At 32.3% G+C, this 17,601-nt stretch overlaps 1 protein-coding gene across 3 annotated transcripts in view; it reads right to left on the bottom strand.

Moving 5' to 3' along the window:
* Positions 1–10,992, bottom strand: part of LOC123534207 (universal stress protein in QAH/OAS sulfhydrylase 3'region-like) — a 36,548-nt gene extending 25,556 nt beyond the window's left edge. Inside the window, exons 1-3 of one of the 3 annotated variants that reach the window (XM_053519254.1) lie at positions 10,848–10,992; positions 4,842–5,195; positions 4,031–4,111 (exon numbers count right to left, since the gene is read on the bottom strand). In XM_053519254.1, the coding sequence (XP_053375229.1) occupies positions 4,031–4,111; positions 4,842–4,908 (148 nt within the window). In that variant the 5' untranslated portion in view covers positions 4,909–5,195; positions 10,848–10,992. Of the gene's footprint in view, positions 1–4,030; positions 4,112–4,841; positions 5,196–8,142; positions 8,474–10,847 lie in introns of those variants that run through there. The other 2 variants (XM_045316338.2, XM_045316339.2) reach the window with 2 other exon arrangements.
* Between the last annotated feature and the right edge of the window lie 6,609 nt (positions 10,993–17,601).

Here is a 17,601-nt window from a genome sequence, read left to right as displayed (position 1 = left end):
TTTATACACGAGCATTTTTGTGTTTTACATGCCATGCCTTTTTGTTTCCATTACGTGTGTAAGAGATTCACCTGGAGGGGATTACTTTTATTTACACTGTCCCATGTCTTTGGAACGTGGTGGGGGTAAGAGTGAGGTTAGGTGCACCATAAACCGGTTTAAGCTCCCCAGTGGTGTTTTTGCCACTGACCGTTCCAAGGCGGTGCCCCACTGTGTTCCTTTGTTTGTTCGTTTCGTCTTATGTGTTTGCTTTGTGTGCGTGTGTGTTGTTCGTTTTGTCCTTATATGTTGGCTTTGGGTGTGTGTGTGTGTGTGTGTGTGTGGTGCACGCGTCTGCGTGCTGGGGGTTTCGTTTTAAGGAGGCTACGTTTTTGGTGCGTGGCATTCCCTGTTTGATATTTTTCTTTGTTTTTTATTATGCAATGCATGCATGTGAATGAGGAAATTATATCAATATTTTGTTTAATTGATCTTTTGTAGATAAATTTGCAATACTTTGTAAAATTAAAATGTAAATGAAGCTGCCCTTAAATATCACCTAATTTTCAGAGTTTGGCTTGGATTTCTTTTGAGGACTTTTGTACTGTATTTTATACTTAACTAAAGATAATAAATCAGCAATAAAACTTTCATGTTGGATTTAGTTTGAGGTTCGGACATTTTGTATAAAAATTTAACCGACCTTTGCTGGTTGTTAGATAGGTTTTACTGTAAATGTGAACTGTTGTTTTTCTCAAATTTGGAGATAGTAAAACTGATGAAGAACCAATACAACATTCGTATACTTTCCACATTAGCATATATGTTTGGTCCAAATGCGATTTTGGCCGAAAATGGGTTTTTGGCAAATCTGAAAAATTGACATACTTCAAGTAAATGTCTGCAAGTTCATAACAGAAATCAGCCGTTGGTATAGAGATATTGCCACTTTTTGGACACCATGTTTAAATGTTTATCAAAATTGAGGCAGGCGCTTAATGAAGACAATATCAAGACAAAATCGAAATAAAATAACAAGAACATCATGCAATTAATGAAATCTTTTTATCTTACTGTCACCTGTTCGTTTCAATATCAGTATGAATATTTCATTTCTAAAAATAGTTTCCATGGCAACACAGTTAGTAAAACCCGTTTTAATAGTCCCTTGATAAATCAAGTAATAACTTGCATCTAGAACGTGAAATAAACATACAATTAAGTTTTTCTAGTACAGACATGTTCTTAGACAACTGTTTTTCTGTACATGTTTTGTTAAAAAAATATAGATTTCATAACAGGAAACTGCCTCGTGCCGTTAAAGCAAGTATAATCTTCTGATGTATCATTTTTGTTGTAATAGGAAATGAAGCTAATTTAAAACATATAAGCTTCTTTTAAGAGAACGAGGCTAATTTCAGGGGAATTAAGCTAATTTCAAAGGAATAGAGCCAATTTTATATAATTTTAACCTCTTTCCGTTGAGAAATTGGCTTTTGACTCCGTAAAATGAAATTTGAAATAAAAATACTTCAAATGAAGTAGTAATATATTACATCTAGTATCAGTTCAGTGGCAGGTGTAACAGATTGATGATAGTCAATGTAATTATTAGAAATGTATATGTTGGGGTGGTATTTGAGATATCAGCTTGGCACTTTCTTTTTTTTAATGTTCGAATCTTTTAGTCTATTGACATAATGATAAGAACATAATTATATACATGAATTATCTCAAGAAATAATTTTTATAAACTCGGTTTTGCCGTCAGCCTGAGCGAAGATCGATATAATTTTGCATTTAAAAAAAAATATTATTTAATCAATCCAGGTATGTATTCATGTATACGATAGAACAATGAAGTTTGACTTTTTTTCGGCGAGTTGTTACGTATTTGATTCCGTATAGATTTGTTATCTGCATTCAAATATGAACTTCGAAAGTCAGTGGAGAACTTTGAATCCATTCATTATTATCAAACTTCTGTTGATACCTGTGGAGAAAAGCTATGTTGGAACTGATAAAATGCCACATGCCTAGCAATAACAACATCAATCATAACATGTTTACAAAAGATGATGTTTTCCAGTTATACACATGCTTGATTCGTGTAAATATGTAGGCAAGATAAAATATAAGAATTTGTTAAACGGAAGAGTAACATTCACACATAGGCGCAAAAGTTACAATAACACCGCTAAATGATAACAGCCGCTGTTTTGAGGACGCCAAAGCGTAATCAGGGGGTACTTTCCTTAGATAAAACTTCGACAAAGAGACAGAGAAGACGAGAATGACAAGACTAATAGGCCAAATGTCAATTACTGCTCAAATACTTTCCAGCAGACAAAATACAAATGTATACGAAAAGTGAAAAATATTATGAAATGTTACTAAAATGTGATTGACCAGCTTTTGCACGTTTTCATAGACGTATCAAAAGCGTATATCATTTATTTAATAACATGTCCCATACTGTGACTGGTCACTGAACAAAATCACAGTTTTTGAGTTTAGATGCGCATGAATATTATATATAATGATACACATTTTATTCCAGAGAAAATTAGTAATTGATGTTATTTCTACTCGAAAAATGACTATGAATTTCTTTTCAACTTTGACGACATTCACCAAATGTTTGCCTGTTTTGTGTGGTTTTCTTTTCTAGGGCGTGGCTATGACGTTTGGCGCCATGGCATGATAATTGTTACCTACAAACAGTGACTTTTTTTGCATACTAACAAAGAGTTCCAGTTTTCTTTTTTAATAGGAAAATAAATCGGGTCGTGTTAGAATGGACTATGATGTTAATATGTGTTCTTCTGAATGTAATTTCTTTGTTTATCAACTGGCACTGTTTCGCCAGGTTAAATTAAAAAAAAGTTTAGAATAGTCAATAAAACTTACCTGGTCCGACTTTTGAAAGCGGAGAAGCAAAACTAGAATGTTAAATGCCACATTGCTTCGTTACAAAATATACTATTTCAAGTTTTTAGATACTTTTCTTTATTGAATTTGCCTTCATAAAAGTCATATATGTATAGTTTTGTACACTGGCACCAGACCAGAAAGAAAATGCCTCTGTACATGTTATACCCTACCCCTAGGTATTCTATAAGAACATGGTCATGAACGGGAAAATACACTAACCCGTTTCAATCGCATATTTCTCAATTAAAATGTGCAGTTCGATAAATGAGTACTATGGATATTAAGCAAGGGATAGTTTATCTTCCATCGTGCACCAGTCATATTGTCTCAAAATTCCATATTGCAGAGATGCTCCACATATTTTATGCTTAAGTCAACGTTATAGAAAAAACTTGCGTGAACTCCCCTAATGAACATCTGGTCTAGAGGTCACGGCAGTGTGCACATGTTAAGCGAAATGTAAACAAACAAAAACAGAATGCAATATATTCACAGTTTTACGATAAGACTCGAAATGATGAATGAAATTCATCTTGTATATGGTTTTGAATTTGAAATGATACATTGGTATACATCTATTCTGTTTAATTTAATTTAATTAAGTTTACACATTTATGCTGCATATAAAGATTTTAGCGTAAACGTGTAGTAAAATGACGACTGACATACATTTTCACATTAGCCAGTCAGAGTGTGTCTGTAATCTAGACCGGAACTTCACCAGGGAAGTTCACGCAAGTTTTTTGTGTACCGTTGAAAAAACTATAAACTCCACGTTGTTTTTCTAAGATAAGAAATATTGAAGAAATGTGACCGGTACACAACGGAAGAAAAATTACCACTTCTTTGATATCAATAGTACACATTTACCGAACTGCGTGTTTTAGGTTTGAAATACGCTATTGAAATGGGTTAGTATATTTTCCCGTTCACGACCACGGTTCTTATAGAATACCTAGGGGTAGGGTATAACATGTACAGTGGCATTTATTTCTGGTCTGGTGCCAGTGGTTTTGTATTCAGTTTAACAATTAGAGTTTTAATTTACTGATATAATTTATTTTCACATCTTACTACCAATCTTATTATTACGTTAATCACTGCTATCTATACTTACAGGTTGACAATACGTTGCTGTATTCAGGAACATGAACCAGAACTATTCGATCTCCTTCTCTATGTACATTTTCCACGTAAACTGAACCAGAAAGATAAGAATTAATGAAATATGTACGAAAATATCGTGCAACTATCTAGTATGTTAGAAAACTTCCTCCTTTGTTTGACTTGAACACATAGTATACTATATAATATATTATATACTGTATCATTTAAATCAAGTTTTTTTACTTCAAACTTTTACATAAATAAGAACGCTATTTGTCATATCAACAATTTTGAATGACCTATGGTCATTCTATGGACTTAGTAATACGATAGACTTTTAATTTATATAAATGTTAGGAGCAGCTCAAGTTGATCAACATCATTTTTAAAATTGTGTTCTTATTTGTTTAAATATCAAATGATATGCTAAAATATTGTTTCTGCATTTGTGATAAAAACTTAGATTTACCAACTTTGGATACCTGCATCTGTTATTTACTATGACCCTCACAAATAAAAATTAAAAGCATGTTAGTGTTTAAAGCTATACCCTTTTGCCAGTCTTCAACAGTCGTCAGTAAATTCTGCTAATGATATAAAATTCGGACAAACGGCAACACTGCTTTCAGCTTTCAGACATTTGGTGCTAATTCTGTTAGACTAAGTCCTGTTGACCAACATAAGCTCTAAGTTCCTAACTGTCTAAACATCTAAAATCACTTTTGAATAAATAGAGCTGATCAGACTAATTTTATACAAATATACCAAAGATAATGTGCATTTACCATCCCAGCCTTTTAAAATAAGTTTAACATACTTACAGTCAAACGCGAATTCTGAATGAAAACTGTCGTCTATTGCTATGACAACTGTCCTGTGCCCCGACATGGCAGCTATATTACTCCACCAGTTCCACCGAGTGAAATACAGCCACAATGAACAATGTACTATAAACTAAACATTGTTTTCTTGCACAAGGCACTATTTATAATACATCTCAGAATGTTAGATCGAACGTTATAACAAGATGTTTGAGCTAAACGTTATAACAAAATGAGGCGTTCAGTTATTCCAAGAACAGTTCAAGTTAGAAAAAGACATATTCTACACAAGCTGCTTGATTTTGTTAATAGTTTTTTTACTCATGTCACAGGGGTGCCTTCTTGAAGATTTTGCTGAAAATGAAAAGGTAAAGATAAAAAACGAGTTCCAGAAACTCCAGCAGTGTGAATTGCCAATACGTAGTACTTACACTCGCTGAGAAGTTAAAGAGGTTTGTGTTTCACATTTTTAATAGTTTTTTGTGCTCGAAATTAATCTATCACTCGCATTATACACAAGTATTAAGACTATTAGTAATTGTTTGTATTACACATTTAATATATGAAGTTTTTATAACAAACAAGTGTTTTGCGAGTTACTTAGTGATATACATGTAAAACTATGTAGTTTCAATATTTAATTTTGGTTCGATTAAAAAACATAAAGGTCATGTTAACATGATTCATTTAGTATTGTTACATGCTCATTGCTAGTTAGACTAGTTGCTAGTCTAATTGCTAGTCTCTGTCGAGTAACAGTTGGACTGGAAACATCAATAGTTTTCTTACCGACGTCTCAATTTTATATCGGGTGCATGACGTCATTTTATTGTGCATGACGTCATTTTAATGTGCGTCGTTGAGTTATTTTTTATTCACGTCAGTTTTGTCAGTTTAATTCAGGCTTTTGAACAAATCGATAATATTCATATAATATAGATTTGTATAGATAAGTATTAATTAAAATATGATAAGTTTTGCATCAAGAAATGTGCACTCTTTCTTTAGTGAATATATATGCACTCTGAAAGCCACACAATATTGCCACTGCAGAACTCGTGCCTATAAATATCAAATTGTTTTATTTCTCTGGGCATGTTTTGACTTATTAAGAAAATATATAATTATAATGCTATCAATTACGTGTTTCACATGGGCTTTGTTATTAGACCAAGAACTATCGTATTAGCCGGGGCTGATACGAGTGTCAAAACTCGTCTTTCATCATAAATATGTGTTGTGAAACAAGTCAAAAGAAATACATTTTAATGATTCCTGAATGTAACTATCGACCTGATAGTTACAAATACCTTTAATTAAGAAAATAAATCAGACTGGTCCTGATGTTAAACTTATATCCTATGTGATTCAAACTCGGCAAGGATACTAGTGCACAATTAAATGTTCAATTTAACAGGCCAGCGCCAACATAATTTGAAATTGAATGCCTGTTTACTAATGCCGCCTGCCAGGACACCTTGAATTCATCTAATTCTTTCTAAAATTAATTGCTGGAGCCGATATTTTGTAAAATGCAAATGTACACGTCAATGTTCCAGTATTTTTTACACAATAGGGCAAGGGACAGTATATGTGAAAATTCCACAAATTTGCGTTGATTTCAGTGCGAAAAAAATCATTAAAAATCTAATTTTGAGAAGTGCCAGGGAAGTATAGAGCAGATGTATTGTACATACTTAGCACTTCATTATGTGACATTTTCAGCCTGCCGATTCCGTTGTTTCTATGATATGAACGAGAAACAACAACTACATCTTCCAAAGTTTTTCAAAGAAGTAAAATTCCTAGGAAATATCCCTACGTTTTTCTTTTAAATACGCCTTTGTGAGCGTGATGCATTGTCTTTGATAGCAGTTGCTAGCAGGTTAATTATTGGCAAATAAATCAGTTATTGAAAAATCTCGGAAAACTTTTCCAGTTACGTCATCTTTGATTTACTTAAATTCAATAAACATCCTTTGATTATTGCAAATTAGGCCGCGGCTGGTGTTGCCATCTCCACAATTCTTGTTAAGGATAAACGTGAGGATAAACGTTTATCTTTAACTGATGTTTCCTATTGGTTTTCGAGAAACTGATTGTTTCGTTTCCTATGCCTAAGACTTGGACATCAGTTATTTACAATTCTGTACTGCTGAAGCTTTCAGCTGGTAATTACCTTTATGGATAATATTTCAAAAAGAATTCGGGTTTAAAATTGTGTTCTTTATTTATTAATAAGGAACCTTTTTAAATGAAAAATATATATGCCGATATTGACCTTTTTAATTATCTATTGAAATAAGATATGTCTTGAAACTACTGCATATAAATAATTATATAAAGACAACACTTTTGAATTCAACTACACTGTCTAACTGGTAGGTTGAAGACAGTATTAATAGCCACTTTAGCAGTTTTTCTATGGAAATAGGAGAAAATCAGTCAATATACTGACGGAAGCATAATAAACCAGCTCTTGTAAATATACCCGACACTTTGATACATTTATTTGTTCTAATCTACCTGCACATTTATTAAATCAGCGTACTAAAATATACATGTCATACAAAGCATTTAATGGCTTATAATAACTTTATTTATAATATGACTGCCACGCATTTGTTATGAACATGACATATATATATTAGATTCTTGTTAAATCCTATTTCAGTTAATTGTTTTCTGTAATATTAATGAAAGATTTGAATATTGTTTAACATTGAAAAAAGTATTACTGAATCCATTCTTTTTTATTGCCACCCTCTATGAGTTTGACTGTATTCATGTGCTGTATTAAATGTACAAAAGTAGTGCATAGTAGTTTAAATAAACATCTATTTAATAATTATCTGTTTTTGAAATAGGATTAAAGCTTTATGGAACATAAACGTATTTTGCAGATGATTTTATAAAAAAAAATTATTTTTTTAATATGGGCAGGATTAAAAACACTGTTAATTTTATTGTATATCAACATCAACATTTGTGTTGTATTCGTACGCAGTAATGAAAGTTCGTATTAGCACGTCCATGTTTAAAATTTATTTAGATTACTCTAACTGAATTATTAATGGGGTTCAGATTTCAATACGCATACGTTTACAAGTAGCAAACACTTAATACATGAATGATAAGTAGTTTTCAGTGTTAAAATGCCGTAAAAATTCCTCATAAAATAGAAAACGTCTTCTAAAAAATTAACACATTTTTTACATACACTAGGTATTGCATATTTTTAATTATATAGAAACGTACCGTATTTACAAAAAAGTATCAGTTATTACTTAATACTTAATACTTTCTTTACAAGTTTCACAGTATCCAATAAATATTTATAATGTTGAATTCCTTATTCCATTAAACAAACAATCAAGTCCGCATCTCACATCATAATATCTGTACTAGGGCGAAATACGAGTATCAGAAAAACCTCTACGTGCATAAACTCGCTACTTTGCCGTAATGTAATGGCATTCGCTCTGTAATCTCTAGGAATTAGGCACTGACTAATGTCTATCTGTAAACAGATTATCCAGTTTTTCATTAAGGTAAACATATGTTGAACAGACATTATTGAAAACGTTCATTAGTGCTATTGGCTTACAGTTTGTACCATATATTGTTTATGCTACTGTCGTTCTGTTTTCAGTGCACTGATGATCCCTCGACAGGATTGACCTATACAAAGCCTACGACGTAAATGCAAGTTCAGTTGTGCAGATACAGGCTTCAGCATGCAGTACATTGAAATACGGACATACCTATTAGCCGCACGATTTTCATACACTCACTTACTATAAATGTTTGGATTATTTTGTATTATTCATATATAGATGTGGTAGATATTACAATCCGTAAATTGAAATAAGGCTTTTCTTGATTAGGGCTTTGCGTAATTTAAAGAAAATAACCTTATACACAGAGTTCTAATGATTTGCTTGTATACACTTACTGAGACAAGTCATACAAGTAAGTGTTACATAACATCACATATAATTTCTATACCTTTTTGTCTTTAAGACTTGACTTCAGTCCAGCAAAATTTAGTATTGAACTAAAGACAAACTCTCAGTAGCACAACCTGCGGGTCAGTCAGTTATGTAACAACATCCTTTATATAACATTTTATCAGTAAGGAAGCAATCATGTTGGTCTAGCTTTAGACGACGAGCGGAGACTATATCTAGAAAAATAACACCTTGCACATGCATGAAACGGAACTTGATACGAAAGTACACATAAAAATAAAAGTAATATCTTTGAATAACGATGGGTACGTTATATAAGCAAACCTGAAGCAATATCAACATTATTTTTTTTAGAATTGTTTACCGTCTACGACCATTAACTCTGCCTGCCTATGTGTGTTGCAACTATATGTAATTTGTCAGTAATCTCTCTATTTATGCAGTTAGTGCTAATTCAAACGACCTTCATTATGTTAAAGATAATTTTAATCTTTAATGATTCCTGAATGTAAATATCGACCTGGCCCCATGTTCACAAAACAATTTCAGTCACAGATGAGTTTGATAATGAAACTTTATTTGTTATTTATATCCAAATTGTTTAAAATTATATATTAAGTTCATATCTATTTCAAGAGAGTTGACAAATTTCCTATGCAGAATCACCATACACTGTGCCTCTTACTTTTCAAAGGAAACATTACTAAGATAGTGAAAGGAGGGGGCAACTGTTGGGGCTGTTATATCGTACGGTTTTCTCCTCAGAGTATAACGTATTATATTACATTCTATGTATGTATATTCTATATTTTTACCTTAAATGCATTCTTATCTTTCAATTCCATGTCCGTTTAGTGCGGCAGGGATTTTTGTAAGCGTGATGCATTGTCTTTGATAGCAATTACAAGCAGGCTATCTCTTGGCAAACAAATCAGTTATTGAAAATTCTTGAAAAACTGTTCCCGCAATGTCATCTTTAATTTACTCAAAGTCATCTTTTGATTATTGCAGGTTAAACCGCAGCAGGTGTTGCCGTCTGTATAATTTTTAAGTTAAGGATAACCGTTTATCTTTTATTGATCTTTTGTTTTGGTTTTCGAGAAAATGAATGTTACGTTTGCTGTGGCTAAAGACTAGGACATCGATTAGTTATTTTTAGAAATATTTAAAAAAGAAACCGTGTTAAAAACTGTTCTTTATTTGTTATATTACTTATCAACTTTACAAATAATCGCATATGCCGATATTGATATTTTTTAATTATTTATTGAAATTAGGTATGTTTTGAAATTATTGCGTATACATGAAGATGACATTTTTTTAAAAAAATGATCTGCTTTGTCTAATTGATAGGTTGAAGAACTTTATATAATCAGGCACGTCAGACGAGTTTTACGTAGAAACCCAGTATACCTGCAAAAGCATAATAAAGCAACTAGAGTCGTAGCGTTTTTCCAATCGTATATAACCTACCTTCACATTTATCAATTCAGCGTACATTGATATAAATACCATGCAAGCTTTGTTTTGTTACATAACATATTAATTTCTTTTTAAATCCTCTTTCAGATTACGTTTTCTCTAATACCAATGAAAGATCTGGATATTGATTAACATAGCAGAAACTATTAATGGATCCATCCCTTGTAGTGCTTTTTAATCGTGTAATTGTGCAAAACATCTATTCGGACAGCTGTTTCATCTGTTTTGAACATACAATTTAAAGCCTTATGGAACATATCTATAATAGAGTTCGTACATAAATTATGAAATCTATGTTAGTACACGCCTGTTTTAAGACATAAATTAGATTATGAAAATAAGTTACGAAGGATTTCCTGATTTCAATAAGCGGACAAGTACTAAACTCTTAGTACATAAATGAGAAGTAGCCTTTATTGTGTTATCATGCCGTAAAATAGCCATATATGATATTACGCGCATGCCAAATATATAACATATTTTTATTACAATAACTAGTTGAGAATCATAACCTCTTTTCAATAAGTATCAGTTATTTCTTAAGATTAATTACCCCTTTTACAAGTTGAGCAATATCCAATAGATATTTTCAATGTTTTATTCCTTACAACAGTGACCAAATCATCAGGTCCGCATCTCATTGCAAAACATTTATACTAGCGCGAAATATGAGTATCAGAAAAAAACTCTACTTGTATACACTCGCTACTTTGTAATAATGTAGTGGCATTCGCTCAATAAGCGCTAAGAATTAGGCACTGAAAGTTTATATCTGAAACCAGATAATCCACTTTTCAGTTAACTTAAAATAAACATATGTTCAACAGACATAACGGAAACTTCATCTCAGTGCTACTGGCTTACAACTTGGTAAATGTAAATTGTTTATTCTTCTTTCATTTTGTTTTCAGTGCTCGGAAGATTCCGCGTCATGGTTCACTTTTAAAAAGCCTACGACGTATGTGTCGAATGGTTTGTGATTTATTATTGTACGGGTACAAACTTTAGCATGCAGAACTTTGAAATTTGGACATACTTAAAGCCAGCCACAATTTCTATACACTCACTTATTTTTCAAATATTTTGTATTATACACATAAGATATAGATATGATGAATATTACAAACTGTAAATTTAAATAAAGCTCGTCTGGATTATGGCGTTGCGTGATTTAAAGAAAATAATTGCATACATGTACGATGCAGTTGTAATGTCTTTTTAATATCTTCTTTTTCTAGAAAAAGCTTATTTGGAGCAAATTATATAATAAATGTGTTTTAAGAAAATTATGAATTGTCATATCTTTCCTTTTTCATATCTTTCCTTTTCTATGATATTTGACTTTAGTCTAGCAAACTTTAGTAGTTGGCTACAGGCATGTCAGTAGCACACTGTATTAACCAGTATTTCAAATGAGTCCTGTCATAATATCCTTTGTACAACATGACATCAGTGCAGCTAAACATTTTGTTCACAGTAACAACGGTCTAGCTTTATAATAGTTCCAGGAAAAGTCCTCTGCGGTCTTTATTCGGTAATCAAGAAAGATTAAATCTTGCATATGCATTGAACAAAACACGATTAGTAAATACACGTACCGATTAAAAATTCAACTTAATGTTTTTGCCAATTATGGTCACGTTACAGAAGCAAACCAGAGAACATCAACATTTTACAAGCGAACACAAATAACAAATAATTCAGCTGGAATAATATTAATATGTATCCGGCACTATATACATGTGTACTAGTATAATTCTTTTATTCATTTTTGGTTAGGTGTTTTCAATTTAGTTTCTTTAGTCAGTTTAATTTAGTTTAGAATATTATTTGAGATATTTATTGTAGCAAACAGGTCATTTGTTTTTTCAAACTAGATAAAATAATTTTGAATTCGCATGCTTCAAAAGATCAAACATAAACAGATGAATGTCACACATCATTTGTTTAAAGAAAAACAGGTATCAAGGGTGACAACATTAACATTGCTTGCCTTAGCAAAATTTATGAGAATAGTAACTCGTGGATTTTCTATCAGTATTATTTGTTGGATTTGTTTTCCCTCTGCGACCATTAAAAATGACTGCAGAAGTTTGCTGCAACTACATGTAATATTTCCATAAACTCTTCAGTAATACATTAAATACTAAATCAATAAATTTCAAATACCTAAATAATATATCAAGTTTGGTGTAAACATAATGCTCATATGATAAAGGCCTCGACATTGACCCCTAATATCAGTAGATCACATATTATACTAACAAAGTGCAACTAAAATACGATAGGAGTGACGCCTTTATTTTCCTGAGTCTGTAGGGCTTTCTGCAGGAAGTGATTTGCGACCAGGGCAGACCAAGGTGAGCCTGCACAACCGTGTATGCTCACCTTGGTCTGTACTGCTTGCTTTTCAGTCAGTAAATTTTCAGTGAACACCCCTTTGAATAACAAATGGTACCGCTCAAATTGAATGAAAGGTTAAGAACATACTACATTACCTCATGCTAAAATTGTCTGAACGATTCCTTTTAGTTTATCCATATTGTAAACTTGAAGATCGGATTTCCAGACTATTCCAAGTCTGAAAGCTATATTCATATCTCACTGTCTAAAATATCGTCTTTATACACACGATGGATGTACTTTAGGCACCTTTAAGCAACACTAAACTATATTATCTATTACTATATTCAATTTTGTTCTACAGAAAAAAACTAAATTCTTCAGATATTTTTCTTTTTATATTTTCTGGTCCTTCGGGATCATTGATTTCAACTCATTTAGATTTGAAGATTGAATACTGCTTAAGCCGGTGCTAGGGGGCGTGGGCAGTGTTGCAAATTCCATTACTGCTCATGAACAGACTCAATCAAACCGAGTCTGCAATTTTCACTGTTTGCCTTGTTCTCGGTGCTTCCGAGGGATCTACTTTTCAAATGTTATTATAAGACAATTGGAATTGTAGGATTACAAATCTGTTTGGTGCTTATCATAAAAAGAAGTTCGGTAATTAGCTATCATCGTGTTCAGTTTTGGCAGTCATTGGTTATTTTCTGGAAGGCTTTGGCAGCATTATGTAAATATTTTTACAGAGAAATCTTGGACTGATCGTTAATATACCTCACGTTGTTTATGGTACTATATGCCTGACACGAGCTTGACCAGATGTTAGGATATCGAAGCATTTGAAATATTACTCAGTCAGATACACGTGCTAAGCAAATAAACAATAAGTGAAAGTGTCTGTTCGTTATCTGTAATTTCCGTATAAAATGGTAATGATGTAACATCTCTGACTGCATTCATCGTATAACAAACAGTCTGTTCAATATCCTGTTATAGTAGACAAAGAAATGAATTTCAGAAAACACAGTAGTTTTACTATAAAGATTGCTATGATATGTAGTAGAATTTTCTCAAGCAGAGCAGTATGTACTGAAAAATAAGTTTTTATAAAACAATTATCCAGTTTGTCTTATATCATTTTATTTTTTATTTTATTTATTTTTATTTGAAAGACAAATTTAACACTTAGGATCTGGTTACTGTCATTTTGCATGTAGTGCACCGATATTTATGAGGCAGTCTGGATATGTTAACGCCAAAGCTTGAGAAGTTTTATTAAAATCTACATTGCACCATACACAACCATACAGCCATGAATTGCAAGGTAGGTCCTGCAATGGACGGATATTCAACAGGGAATGCCACGTTCCTAAAATGCATTGGAACAGTCAGTAACCTGTATAAAGGAAACGGGCGGTTTAAACGCGTTCAGGGCATGCCGACCTCGCATTATCCCTATTTTCAACAAGTTAGACAAGACAGCGTAAATAAAAGAAAGCCTAAATACATTCTTTTAAAGAGTTTTATAGAATTCTTAGAAGATATTTCCATTGCTACGACCTATATTATGGATATTGACTACGTCTTAGTGGCAGTCACGAATGTCTCTATTCTTTTTTTAGAACGGAAATGTCTGTAAATGTAATTAAAACGTACTTTTTTCTGATCTAGTGGTAATGAAACTGTAATGATGTTTTTCTACTCCGTTTTGTTTTGTCTTTTCACTTGGATTCAGGTAGAATTATTATATGGAGCATCAATTCGAAAATAGAATTATATTGTACACTACTACATTTTATGTTATTACATTTTGTTCAATGGTGACGTGATCAGTAACTAAATGCAATGCATTAAAACAATGACTCACAATGCATCCTAATAATAGTTACATTTATGACAGAATATATGTTATGTGTTCTCATTTTCTGTTGGGTTGGTGGGGGGATGAGGGCCGCTGCCGAGTGGTTAATGTCACTTTCACGTCGACGTCGTTTAAAGCATAGGGGACGTCGGTGAAATTGACATGCTAATAATAGTTAATGAAAGTAGAATATATGATGTTTCGGCAGGAAAAGCTAACTAACATGTGATAAAAATAATATTACATTAGTGACTTTTCACATATAATTTATTAAACTCATAGAATTTGTCTGATAAAATGCTCGGCAGAGCCTTGCAATTTATTATTTTATTCAACTCGTTTAATAAATTCAATACAAAAAGATACTCATATAATATCCTCTATATATTGTGTTTTGAAGACAACGTTAAATTGAACTGAAACAGTTTACTATATTACTTGATTGAATGCCTTGTTTTATAAAAAGATATTTTCAAGGATATTGTTTAGTAAGTTTAAAACATGTCATTACGGGACATTTAGATAATACAATAAAAATATCAACATTAGGCAAAAAGAGTAGTACACAAATGCTAATTAATATTGAAGGAACAGAACAAAAAGTTGCGACTTTTCTATTTCTACTACCTTTCCTTCGTAATTGTTAAATATCCAGTAGGACAATGTTAAGGCATTATAATTCCTTCTAAAACTATATTATTAAATGTTACAGGTGTAAAAGATGCTTCAGTTTTTAATGGAATAATCCAAGCATAAAGGCTTAACACATCCATCAGAGTTAGCTCTTTATACTTTTATTGTTCTTGGAAAATACTTGCGTACAAGAAATTTTGTCCAGATTGCCAACTGTAACACGAAAATTCGGAAATTTCCGTTTAACTGGTTTATCTTCTGTAAATAGATATTAAATTCTGTCTTGCACTGATCGTGCTTACTCGTATTGGTGCCAGAAATGTATCAATTTTTGTTTTCCCGTTGAACAATTACTCTTTAATTCCACATGCTAAGTATATAAGCATAAATCAAATTGAATATGTATTATACAATAAAACATGTTCAAACAAATAGTCCTTAAGAACGGCGAAACAATGGTAATTATTTCATCGCATGATACTAGTCTCTCTGGATTTTCAATCCCGTGTTTAATATAACATACAAAATGTAATTCGTCTCATACTCCTAATATACCTTTGAAATTTGCCGTCTGGAATTTGCATCATTTTTACATCGCTTTCTCAGTTTAACAACAGAACAAACATCATTTAATGACATGAAAACGCAGACGCAACGTCACACGTTGATTTTTATATATTAATGAACGCTGTTAAGAACGGTGTTCACTTGAATGTTTGATATGCGGTCTATGCCTACATATAGGAACTGGGATATCCGAATGATGTAAGCAATAATCACTGACACTTCCGGTAAATGTTCCTCTAAACAAACCCATTCTCCATATTCCCAGTATCGACATTGATGCTCCTTCTTCTTTTTGCAGTGTCTACAATAGCTTCGCCTGATTTTCCGCACTGTTGCCATAACCACTTAACTGTAGATAAAATATAAAGAAATACATAATTAGGAAGTTAAAAATGATTGATATGTTATAGTAATAGCGTATCCAGTGGTTCCACAAAGAGGAGTTACTGTCCTGTTAGTTGACATTTATTCAATACTGTTAATATTATTATTATTATATATTGCGAAAGCAATCACATATTGGCTTTTCTCAGATACCTATAAATCCATATGGCACCTTCATGGTTTGCTGAAGACTCATTTCAATACAAAAATTATTCCTTTATAATATAATTGATGATCTCTCTAACAGATATGTCGCAATAATTAAATACATTTAAACATGGAGGCTTGACGCTTTACGTCGACATTATTCTGGTTGGAATACATAAATTCACCAATAAAAAAGTGCAAGGTTGTTCGGATGAAAATTCTATAGTGTTTCGTTTATATTTAAAATGATATTTATTTCGGAAAAAAATATACATGCGTATGCTAAAATGTTCCTAAACGTTAAATAGTGTTTCATATTTTACAGGTTATATATTTAATGATATTATTTAGGCCTAATGGCTTCTAACTTTTCTAAGATCCAAATTATTGTTGAGTTCTTCACTTAAACTGTTTGCCCGCCCGCTTAACTCAGCCGGGAGAGGGTTTGTCTGCGGATCGCAGGGTCGCGAGTTCGATCCTCGGGCGGGGCGTATGTTCTCCGTGACGATTTGATAAAAGACATTGTGTCTGAAATCATTCGTCCTCCACCTCTGATAATTCATTTGGGGAAGTTGGCAGCTACTTGCGGAGAACAGGTTTGTACTGGTACAGAATCCAGGAACACTAGTTAGGTTAGCTGCCCGCCGTTACATGACTGAAATACTGTTGAAAAATTGCGTTAATTTTGAAACACAAAACACACAAACAAACACTTAAACTGTTTATAAACTTCTTCATAAAACCTATAACTTAATATGGCGGTTGAAACATGCCTGGCGTGTTTGGAGAAACAATGTCATTAAAGTAGATTTAGAACGTATGTAACGGAAGGAAAACATCAAGTGTATAAATGATGGGGTAATTATACTTTTAAAATTAGCCAGTTTTTCAGGAACAACATATATTAAAAGAGACTAAGTATAATGACGTTTTTACAATTACATGACAGCACATATTTTACAGGAAAATAACACGTTAAACGAAGTCTTACCTGACAGTTTTTTTCATGGAATACTTCTCCACAAGGTCGCTAACCCTTTCCTCATTATCTTTCAGATCAGACACAATGTTTGCATCCGTCGACGATGACGCTACTAGAAAGCGACATGAGCATTGTCTTTGAATACAGTCATATATATATATGTCTACAATCGAATAAAGAGATAAATTGCAAACTGTACAGTTATTTGTACACAAATCACAGACCTCTAAACACATGCATAAATGCTTGATTAGCTTCCCGAATATTTTGTTAAAACGTTTGGATATTTTAGATTTTAAAATGTTAGCCAAAGACAAACAATGGTGCAGTAAACTAAATTCATGTCCGATTCTACAGTTATACAAATTTTGTAATTTATCTATCTTA

Source organism: Mercenaria mercenaria, chromosome 12 (genome assembly GCF_021730395.1).
Source record: "Mercenaria mercenaria strain notata chromosome 12, MADL_Memer_1, whole genome shotgun sequence".
Lineage (NCBI taxonomy): Eukaryota > Metazoa > Mollusca > Bivalvia > Venerida > Veneridae > Mercenaria > Mercenaria mercenaria.
The sequence above is the reverse complement of the archived record's forward strand: the minus strand, read 5'-3'. Positions and strand labels throughout refer to the sequence as shown.